Here is an 11,133-nt window from a genome sequence, read left to right as displayed (position 1 = left end):
AATGATTTTCTTTGTTTGTTTTTTCATGCTCTAACTGTGATCCAGTTGATGCATCATTTGGCAAAATGTGTCTTTAGTTATACAGCGGTAAAATAAACAAGGAGAAAACGTGTGCTTTGTTTCAAAGGGATCTTCTCTGCTGCACATAATTACATCTTGGTACATTTTTGGTAAAACCCCAATTAAAAAAAAAAAAAAAGGTTGTGACACTGTTTACAATGCAAATGATTAGCAAATCTTATAAAGCTATATTTTATTCACAATAGAATACAGAAAAACATATAAAAGGTTTCAACTGAGGAAGTGAACCATTTTAAGGAAACTGTAAAGTATAAGTGTCTATCAGAATTAAATTGGCAGTGGTCCACCATTCTGTAAAAAAGTTTTCTAAGAAAATGTTCAAAATAGATTTCCGAAGACATATATCTCATGATCTACAGTACATAATATCAGTAAAAGACTCCAATTTGTTTGGAGAAATATCTATAAATAAATGATGAGGGCGAAAATCAATATTGGATGCCTGTGAATTGGGCCCTCAAAGGCAGCACGTCCTTAAAAACAGGCATAATTCTGTAATTGAAATCACTGTATGTGCTTAGAAATAGCTCCAGTAATCATTGTTTCTGAACACAATTTGATGTGTCATCAACAAATACAGGTTAAAGCAAGGCAAGCATGCAAAGAAGAAGCCATACGTGAACATGGTCCAACATGATATTTCAATGCTAACTGCATACTGCATCTATTACAACAGCATGACTTCATACATATCCGGGTGCTGAAGTGGCCTGCCTGCAGTCTAGACATTTGCCACCTCATGTAATGAAAAATGTGACAAAAAATACCCAGGAATGTTGAGCAAGTAGAATCCTGTATCAGACTCAAATGAGACAACATTCCTCTTCCAAAAGTCCAGTCACTGGTCTCCTCAGTTCCCAGATGTATATGGACTGGTTTAACTCATTCATTGGCAACAGTGCATTTTGACCATGAACTCATAAACTTTTGTTTGTGTATTTTTCAGGGTTATTTTGGTAAAGGAGTTCTCTCCAAAAGTAGACCACAACACAGTATTTCTGAACGGTGGGAATGTGCGTATCGATCACGCATCTAACTTTTCACATAGAGCCACTGAAGTCTACAATGTAAAAAATCACATAGAAAAGGGTCAACTGTTTTAATTTTTGTTTTCTTATTTTGTTTTTATTCTAGATATCGGTGACAGATGTTTACCTGTCATTCCTTTGGCAAAGTAAGTCATTTAAAGCATTGTTGTTATTGTATTAAAGTATTTGTATTTCTAGTATTATTCATAAATTAATTCGTAGAGTTCAAAGTTTTTAATCTAAATAATAATATATATTATTATTAGTCAGATTCATTTTATGATAGACAGGACAGACTGTGTGGCCAATGTTTGACACCTGACTATGATTCATATGTGCTTTTTGAACATCCCAATTCTCATTTATTCACCATTTGCTGTTAGAATAACCTCCACTCTTCTGGGAAGATGTTCCACTAGATTTTGGATTAGATTTGTGCTAATTCAGCCTTAAGGGTGTTAGTAAAGTCAGGTTCTGATGTAGAGTGAGGAGGCCTGGGGTGCAATCAGTGTTCCAGTTCATCCCAAAGGTGTTCAGTAGAATTGAGGTCAGAGCTCTGTAGCAGGCCACGCAAGATCTTCCACTCCATTCCAAATAAACAATATATTCATGAAGCTTGCTTTGTGCAGGGGAGCATTGACATGCTGGAACAGGTATGGGTTTCTTATGATTGTGTGCCTTCAACTATGTGTTAACATTTTGGGGAAGAACCACATATGACTGGAAATGTCAGGTGTACCGTAATCAGAATCAGGTTTATTGGCCAAGTGTGTTGACACACACAAGGAATTTGTTTCCAGCTGTTAGCGACTCTCAAAGTACAGACATAAATAAAACTATACATTCAGCTTGGACTATACAAGACAAAACTGATAAGACAAGACAAAAAACACTATACGAGACAATACAATGTGAGACAATCTAGACAGTATGAGTATTAAATAGGAATACAGATTATATGACAGATCAGTAATGTACATAAAGTGTGAGAGTGCATGGTAGTGCAAATGACAGTATTGTGCGTCAGGTATGATAAAGAGTTACTTTGGAACTTTGTACAATATCTAGCCATAGTGTGTGTAACATATACGGATAACATGATGACTGACAGTTCTGATAAACACACCTGTAATACAATTAAAGGTAAGATTAGAAAATATCAGTGTCACACTAATGTCAGTGTGTTTAATAGATTTTGAAGTATATTTATATTTATTATTTATTTTGCTTATCTAAATATGTATTTATTTGACTAGGCACAGTTCACTCCATATGTTGAATGTACCTTTAAAATATGTACAACAGTGATTGCACTGCTGGACTGTAAAATGACGGTGATATTTTATAAGCCATTGTAACCAAAAACAAAAAAGAAGCAAATTATTTTCAGTGTCATTGAGGTGGTAACATCACGTGCACATCTTTTGTACCTTCATGCATTTGCTGTAGCTGAAATATACAATGAGTATTCATATTAGTTATGATAAGTAATATGAATACTCATTGTATATTTCAGCTACAGCAGTTCCCTTTAAGCAACTGTGAGACTTGAGCTATGATTACATGATAAGCTTTTTTCCACTTTTGAAATGTTTTTTTTTTTCTTTCTTCCAATTCTAAAATTTTTATTTCCATATGTAAATTTTGATGGTTTAATATGTGTATATGCTTTGGAAAGAAGCCACATGACTTTCAATCTGCACTGACAAAATGACATCTGTGCCACATTAAGGCAGAAAATCATATTTGTGTTATTTGATCCTAGTAATATGAACGAAGCCTTGGGCATGAACTGTATTTCTGCAAGTGCGTCATCACTCTGTTAAGCACTAAACCACTCAATATGTCCTCTGTTCCTGCTGCGCAGATACGAGCAGCACGTAAGATGGGCCCACTCTGCTCTCCTGGCTCAGGGATTGGATAAAGAAGCTGTCAGTCAGACGCTGAAGATGCTGACTCATCCTATTGATCTGGATCTGGAAAAAGAGCACAGTAAAGAGGAAGTGGACTTTCAGGAGTGTCAGGCACCCTCTTCAGATCAGGATCAGTCAATGGAGCATGTAGCAGCTGCGAAATGTGATGATGGAGAGGAAGAGGAAGCGGGAACGCCAGAGGCTAAGAGACCTCGCAGACAAGGGGACCCTCACTACGATCCTCTGGCTGAAATATATCCCGAAGAACCCGAGCAAATCGATCCGGACGTGTTTGCCAAAATCAAATGCAAACGACACGATGACTGGATACTTCATTGTGGATGTCGAATAGATGCGAGTGAAATGATGAGTGGTGGCTCTGTTTCCGACACACAGGGCCGCGATCTGTCATTAGCTCATGGTTATGTTTTGGTGGATAAACCTGAAGAAAAAGATGAAGATAGAGGTCCTAATGAGGATATCAAAAGAGTAAATACATTACTGTTTGGTCTCTGTACTAATAAGAGCCTACTAGCCTTTTCCAGGCATTGTTTATCACACTACACTTAAACACAAAGTTGCTGCAAGCATTGTTATTATTTTCAACTTTTAAAGAGAAATCACCGAAATCTATGCTCTAAAAAGATCATCTGATCTAAATAGTTGACTAATCTGAATAGCCAGTGCTCTGCAATTAGATATGTTGACAAAATCTAAAGAAGAATAGTCAGTGGGTGTTGTCTTGATTTTTTTATCATACCTCCTTCACCATTTTTAAGCATGTACTGGATCCTCCACACAGAGAGCATGGCCAGTTTTGCTCCCTTGGCCATGGATAGCTGTGGCACAGGCATGTCTAGCTGGATAAATAGGATGCCAAACAAATTTTCCTGTCAATCAGAGTGATATTGCCAATTGAATGTGTCTGTGAGCTTATTTATGCAATAAATGGCATAAATGGTCTTCCAAGCAGCCATTAAAATGTAGCTTTCGTTAAGGTGATATGATAAATACGGCTGTTCTTGAATACTCGAATAGTCAACCTTGACAGCTTTACATGATCCAAAAATTGAATGGAAAGCTTTCCAGAAAGAGTGAAGCTTTTTTTAGCCTCAACAGGGCAAAAACTCGTCCCACCTTCTCTCAGGGTAAGAGGGTATACATCAAGACACTTTTCTGTTCTGGCACCAAGGTGGTGGAATATACTTCCCCTAGATGCCCAAATAACTGAGCCACATTTTTAAATGACGGGTGAAGACCTACCTCGTCCTAAAACACTTAAACTCACACTTATTTTCTCTGTTTGTTTTTGTGTTCTAATTCCTCCCAACAGAATTCTAGGCTGATTGTATAATCAGTTTGCAACCTAGTGAACCAGTGTTGATTTATTCATTGATAGAGTCTTCAAAGCACTTTTTGTACATTACTCTGGAAAAGGGCGTCTGTTCAGTGGCATCAATGTAAACTTAATAATAACGGGGGGCATATTATAATATTTATATTATAGGGACAACAACTTGAAACTAATCATAGATTTGGATTTGGATGTTAAATATTCTGGTGGCCAAACACATTTGGCCATGCTGTGTACATTTCTACCCTGATGTGAATTTGAGTTGAGTACAAAGAAAGTGTTTATTAAGTGCTTAGAGACCCATTGAAATGTTAGCATGCAGTGCTTAAACATTCAAACACCTTATGTGTATGTTGTGTGCACTGTGAAAGTCAGCTGGAATGAGAACCCTGATTGGTTGAGGCAGGGAGGTGTGTCTGGTTGTGTACTTGGAAACAAGCTGTCGTAGCCCTTCTTACACAGGTTTTATCAAAAGGTTTGAAGCAATGCTTTCTCAAATATCTCAAGTGTAAACAATTTTCCCTTTACACAATCATGATGTCTGTCTTGAAAAGATGTGCTCACAACCATTTTGTAAATATAATACGTCACAAGCCCTTATATCTCATCACCGAAACTGATTATGCTTAGTTCAGTTTCCTTTCAGTTTCATAGGGTGGTGTCTGCAAAGTCTCATGTCCTATTGAATAGCTTTGAAAGAAAGGCGTGAGTAGATCAGGTTTTCCCTCTCCAACCCTCCCACCCAGGCATTTCAACTTTGTGTCACACACAGCGGAATGATCATATGATTGTGTACTGGATTTATGAGGCACACTAGCAGAAATGACTAACGTTATTGTAACACATTTATCTTTATTTTGAATTCACAGAAATTGAGGTGGGGCTCATATACTGTAATAGCAAATTATAGTTCAAAAATTACCCCTTGCTGTAGCCAATCTGACTATTATAATGCATGCAGTGATGCAGTGTTTACTTTGTTGTTTTTTTGCATTCCAGGGCAGAAGAGGCAAGTTGGTATGCCGAATCAACCCATTTAACATGATGGAGTACCTACAGCTCAGTTATGAAGAGGTAGGGGGAAGTTTGCAAGGATTAAGGGCCTTGTTTAAGGGCCAAGCAGTGGCAGCTTGGTGATGGTGGGATTTGAACTTGTGACCTTACAATACATTACACTATTATACATTGCATATGATTGCACTTAATTCTGATTAATTGTATGTAAGTGCTTAAAATAAAATAAAATTAAGTGCATGATGGTTTTCTGTGTTACTGTAATTGTAACACTTGCCAATTGGTAGAAACAAAGGTTTACAGCTAGTAATAGCTCTGTGTATAATATATGAATGTATAAATCATTCTATTTTTTTTTTGTGTTTCTGCTCAGTTAGTTTGGAGCTGCACAATGCCAAATAAAATCTGTCAAGGGAGTTATTGTAGTTATAATCCTTAGTTATACCTCAGCAGTGGCGGTATCTTTTAAATACCTGTTCACCAACATTACAGTGTTATGCTACATTTAAACCAGATATGCTAAGTTGACATTTGTCTTAGATGAACAGAAACATGTTTTTTTTTGTTCAGCTTGAACTGGTGGGAAGATGAACGATAGCAAGGCCAAACTAATGGAACGAGCATCCTGATTTTTTCTTTTTATTATTATTTTTTTTTTTTAAACAAAAACTCAATACAAGGAACCTATGCACCCATTGTGATTATAATACTGTTAATGGTAACATCACAGAAAAATTGGTTAATTCAGTTAAATTTATTTTGAATAGTGGTTTTAGTGGTGCACAAAGCAAGCTCCATGAAGATATGGGTTACATGGTTAAAGTGGAAGTTCTTAAGTGGCCTGCTATAGAGCTCTGATCTCAATCCAGTTGAACAATTGGGGATGTATTGGAACTCTGACTGCACACCAGGCCTTACTCTATACAGTACCTGACTTTATTAAAATCCTTGTGGCTGTATGAACTAAATTCTTCACAACCACACCCCAAAATCTAGTGGAACATCTTCGCCGAAGACTGAAAAGTTGTTTAGGGACATTTTTTAAATTTTGACCCAGTTAATGGTAATCATTTCATCAGAACTAAAAAAAAAAAATATGAAAATGTCCAAATGTAAATACTGATAAAGAAGTTATCGTATTGAACAACACTAGTGTTTAAAGTGCCAGCACAACAAAGAGATTGTCATTCATATTGAATAATGATATTCATTCTCAAATACTGGACTAGTGCGCCTATTGTATCTGCCATATTTTGGTTAAAGTAATGAAGTTGTAAATAGCAATTTTAGGGGAATAAAAAAAATAGAAATAATCTTGAAATTCTTCAAAATACGTGTAAAATATCATCAAATATTAGTATTTTGCTTTAGTTCTAGCTCTACAAATGACTCACAGCTGCATTTCATTACAAGCTGCGCCATGCTGTTCCAGTGCTCTGCTATTAATACACTGATTTGTTTTCTTATCAAGGTGGAGACGTTATAAAGTTCAGTTAAGACATATTTTCACAGCTGGATTTGATCGAGAGAATTCAACACTCTGGGCCAGTAGAAACAGTTAAAGAACCAGGGAAAGTGTTCAAATGTAGCCATTTCATAGCACGCTCTCTTCACAGGCTAATATTAACACAAGCCTCCCTGAAGGATAAACATGGCCGACGTTAATATTTCAGCCGTTGAAGATGGATAAACCTGGTTCTATCAAGCTGCACTTCCCCCAAGAGTATCGTTAAACAGTTATAGCGGGGTCGAGGTGAATATATGCAGTTTTACGAGTCGGTATTTACAATCCATGAGCTTTTTACCTTTCATTGTTAATTGAGGGGGACGGCCTTCAACTCGAAAGCAGCATGATCTTAAAGTGAACCCATTTCCACCCACATATCCCGGCGCTGAAAGAACATAAACTTTTAAGTGTTTTTTGGCTTTTCTCCTTTTTAATTCATTACTTATGTTCTGCATCTTTGCATTGCAGGCTTTCTTCCTGGTTTACGCGCTTGGATGCTTGTCAGTTTTCCATGAAGGGGTAAGTTTAACATCATTTCAGGGTGCAATTAGTGCAAATTTTGTCAAATGCCATTAAGACATCTCTTGTTGTCTTTTGGTGATAAATTGTTCATATTTTCCTGTCAGTGAGTCTCTCACAAGAAAGATGCAACATTGTAACCATAACTATATAAACTATATTTAAAACTATATATAAAAAGTCATTCAGATTTCAGCAAAGATTGCAATAATTCAGGAATTTGTATCTTAATTAAAAAAAGAATCCAGCTCTAATTTCATACTGCCACATACCAAAAAAATAGGCATTCGTACTCAAATTGTATTCATCTCACATTAACGTTTATGATTATGTGAAATATTTCCATTAACTGTTTTAGTTAATCAAAAATAAAGTGAAATATTAAAATCAATCCAAAACATGACTTTTTATACATTTTGCTCAATGACCTCAAAAAAAAAAAGGAATAGCTTCTACCACACAACTAGGCAGCATCACAAATGGCTTCCTATTGACTGCATATGCTCACTACACAAGGGATGATATAACAGCATAGAAACTATATGTAGTACACTGTATATTCTGAGCTATATTTAAGTTAAGCTTACAAAGATGGGTCTCTTTTTTCTTTAATGAGCAACTGTCACATTCCCTGGTAGGTTCAGGCCACTGTGTAGGTTTAGTTCACAGACAGGAAATCAACCCAGCCACCGGGTTTTTGGCATGCAAAAGCTATGCATCAAATATACAATATTATATATAATTTTTTTTTTTTATGTAAATATATGTGGCCGAAGGTAAACAGCAACATATGGGAAAGTTTCACACTTTTTATTAAATATGCACACCATTAATGACTTTATTTCTACATCTAGAACATGGTGGTCAGTTGGTTGAAAAGTTTCATATACTATATATACTATATTTACTTTATGTGATTCAAAGTATAATTTCAGGCTTAAATATGTAAGGATTTGAGACTTTGTGCCCTTTAAACGCAAACAGAATTACATAGCTTGAAAAACTTAAAAAGTATTTAGGAGTCATGCATCCTGCAGTCTCACAGTGAGCTCTATGTTTCTAGGTTGCCTGGTTTAATTCTGGGTTCAAGTTTCTGTCTCCCACTTTCTTTCTGTGTGCAAGAAAATGTGAATGGCATCCCATCCAGTAGAATAGTCCTACCTAACACACACACACTTCTATGGATCCAAAATGATCCACCCACAACCCTGACTAGCATAAAGTGCTACTAAACTAAAAAAAAACAATTCTGTAAGCTGTCCTATATCACTGACATACATGAATCACTGAGTGTTCGATTTCTTCACATCTGCTGGTAGTTGTTGTCAGCATGGTAATGTATGTGTGTGTTTTTCCCCCTGAGTTGAATGCTTTAATACTGTGATATTGTTAGTCTTTGTTAGCCATTTTACTGTGAATTTACAGGCATGAAATTTTCTTACAGGAAAGACAATAAACGCTGGCTCAATGATAAACGTTTAGAATAACGCCAATAAATCCAGGATTATTTTGGCTACATATCTTGTAGTCTTAACAGAATTTGTTTTTTTTTTCAGGAAGCCTTGTCTATCCTTCAGCTTTGGAGAATATTTCGTTCTGCGCAGCCCAACTTCGAGATAACGTACGCAGCCTATCACTACTTCCGCACTAAAGGATGGGTGCCCAAGTCAGGCATTAAGTACGGCACTGATTTAAGTAAGGACGCTCAATCACACCACCTTAAATTCAAACATGTAAAAAATACACCAGGATCAGCATACAGCAATGCTTTTTAACATGGGAAGAGCTATTCCTTATTTCCACTGTGTCCCACTTCATCTCTTCGCAAAGAGAAAGAATATCCAGCAGGTGTAAGTGGAACTAGATGACAGGTGAATTATTCAGCTAGACTAAGCATTGCTTTCCTTGATCTCCTTACCTTTTCGTCTGCAGTGGTGACTCTTGGCCTTGAATTTAGAGCAAGAAACTGAAATCCTGGCACCAGAACGGCTATGTTTGTGACACACGACTCTCATGTTAGGAGCAGTATAGAGTTACGTCTCCTCTGAGATTTTCCTTAAGGCGTTGTTTTTTTTTTTCTGCAGTGCTCTATCGAAAGGGACCACCATTTTATCATGCAAGGTTGGTATGTGTTTATTTAATAGGTGAAAATTCAATCAATCGTAGGTCAGAAATATATTCTTTATGGTACTTTGAGCCGTAATATTACTAATAAAATAACACGCACAAGCTTTAGCTTTTCCCCCTTAAATATCTCTAGTCCCTCTGTTGAAAATAAACGCTTGGATTTTTACCAATTACTTTTCCCTTACACACTTGAAATCGTATGATCTTTACGTATTAGGGTTTAGAAACTTAAAATTAACAAAGAAAATGATAAAAGTTAAGTTGTAATAGTAAGTTGTAATAAGCGAGATTTCAACATTCATTTTTAACATCTTCAGCTTATACCAGCTGGTCAGCGTGATTCTGAGATCATACACTCCTATTGCTCATACAGCATTGGCTGCAGTTTTATGTTTTATGTTTCTTTAAGTAACAAATAAAATCCCTTTTTTAATTTATTTTTTCTTTTTATCACAAAATATTATTTAAATTTTTTTTTTTGAAATGACAAGTTAAGCGAAAAGCTGGTTGTTTTATTTTATTAGGGATGCTACTGAACATTTTGTCTGAACAATATATATTTTTTGAATAAATAAAAATAATTTTTATATGCCTTATAAGCAGAGTAGGCAGGTAAACCAGTTTCTGGTGTTGTTATATTAGATTCCAGTTCATTTTGACGTTTCCAAAACAGTGCGTCCACATAACGATGCACAAAAAGCCGATGCACGAAAAACATTACAATGAAATTTCATCTAATGATTTAAAGACTTGCGGCAAATTCCTACTCCTTTTTATGCATGCACACCACAAATTACTAACATCACTTTGCACTAAACAGAAATCACTGTGCATACACACACATGTACTTTTGGAATAATTGTGCTCAATTCCTGAAACCTGTAGGATCTCACATTGATACTTTATTAATTAATTTTATGTTCTTCCATTTCTCACTGTTCCTAAATATATATACACAGTACTTAGGTGTGTATTTATATTACACTTTACTCCTGCTCTTGGTGTGTAGCTACTCTGTGGCAGTGGAGAGAGTAGACGAGTCATTCCATGGTGCTGCTCTGAGGCCGTTTACCTGGAGATCTTTAGCTGCTCTGAGTCGAACCACTGCCAATGTCTCTAAAGTAAACACTTATGTTTTCCTATTTACTGTTTCTGAACACTTATTAACTTGTATATCACGTTTACACGTTGTTGTGTTCATGTTCTACATGCAGGAGCTGATGGTTTGCTACGTCATCGTGCCTTCGGGTTTGACCGGAGAGGACATCTCCTCACCAGACTGCCTGAAACGGCTCAAAATTCAGGTCAGGCAATTGCAAATATGTAAAGTATGTAGCTCTTTTTTTTTTTACATACATACCGTACAAATATGTATGTAGATCATTTAGCTGAGTTTTGAATGCATTGGGGTTCTTTTTTTTATTTCAGGAGATTATTGTGAGCAGATGGATATCATCAAGAGAACGAACAGAACAAGAAGAAATCTAGATGTGATTTATGCTCGAGTCTTAATAAAACTTCTTTGCACTTCCTGTAATGCAGATTTCTCACATGTCGGTTTGTTTCTTTTTGCGTAACACCAATGCAGTA

At 36.2% G+C, this 11,133-nt stretch overlaps 1 protein-coding gene across 2 annotated transcripts in view; it reads left to right on the top strand.

Moving 5' to 3' along the window:
• The window catches only part of tsen2 (TSEN2 tRNA splicing endonuclease subunit), an 11,943-nt gene extending 863 nt beyond the window's left edge, over positions 1–11,080 (top strand). The window contains exons 2-11 of one of the 2 annotated variants that reach the window (XM_046875564.1): positions 1,028–1,094; positions 1,216–1,255; positions 2,977–3,511; positions 5,376–5,450; positions 7,366–7,416; positions 8,973–9,111; positions 9,501–9,537; positions 10,553–10,664; positions 10,758–10,871; positions 10,972–11,080. In XM_046875564.1, coding sequence (XP_046731520.1) covers positions 1,028–1,094; positions 1,216–1,255; positions 2,977–3,511; positions 5,376–5,450; positions 7,366–7,416; positions 8,973–9,111; positions 9,501–9,537; positions 10,553–10,664; positions 10,758–10,871; positions 10,972–11,031 — 1,230 coding nt within the window. In that variant the 3' untranslated portion in view covers positions 11,032–11,080. The remainder of the gene's footprint in view (positions 1–1,027; positions 1,095–1,215; positions 1,256–2,976; positions 3,512–5,375; positions 5,451–7,365; positions 7,417–8,972; positions 9,112–9,500; positions 9,538–10,552; positions 10,665–10,757; positions 10,872–10,971) is intronic. The other variant, XM_046875565.1, reaches the window with a different exon arrangement.
• Positions 11,081–11,133: the final 53 nt, after the last annotated feature.

The sequence above is a fragment of the Silurus meridionalis genome, chromosome 19 (genome assembly GCF_014805685.1).
Source record: "Silurus meridionalis isolate SWU-2019-XX chromosome 19, ASM1480568v1, whole genome shotgun sequence".
Taxonomy (NCBI): domain Eukaryota; kingdom Metazoa; phylum Chordata; class Actinopteri; order Siluriformes; family Siluridae; genus Silurus; species Silurus meridionalis.
The sequence above is the reverse complement of the archived record's forward strand: the minus strand, read 5'-3'. Positions and strand labels throughout refer to the sequence as shown.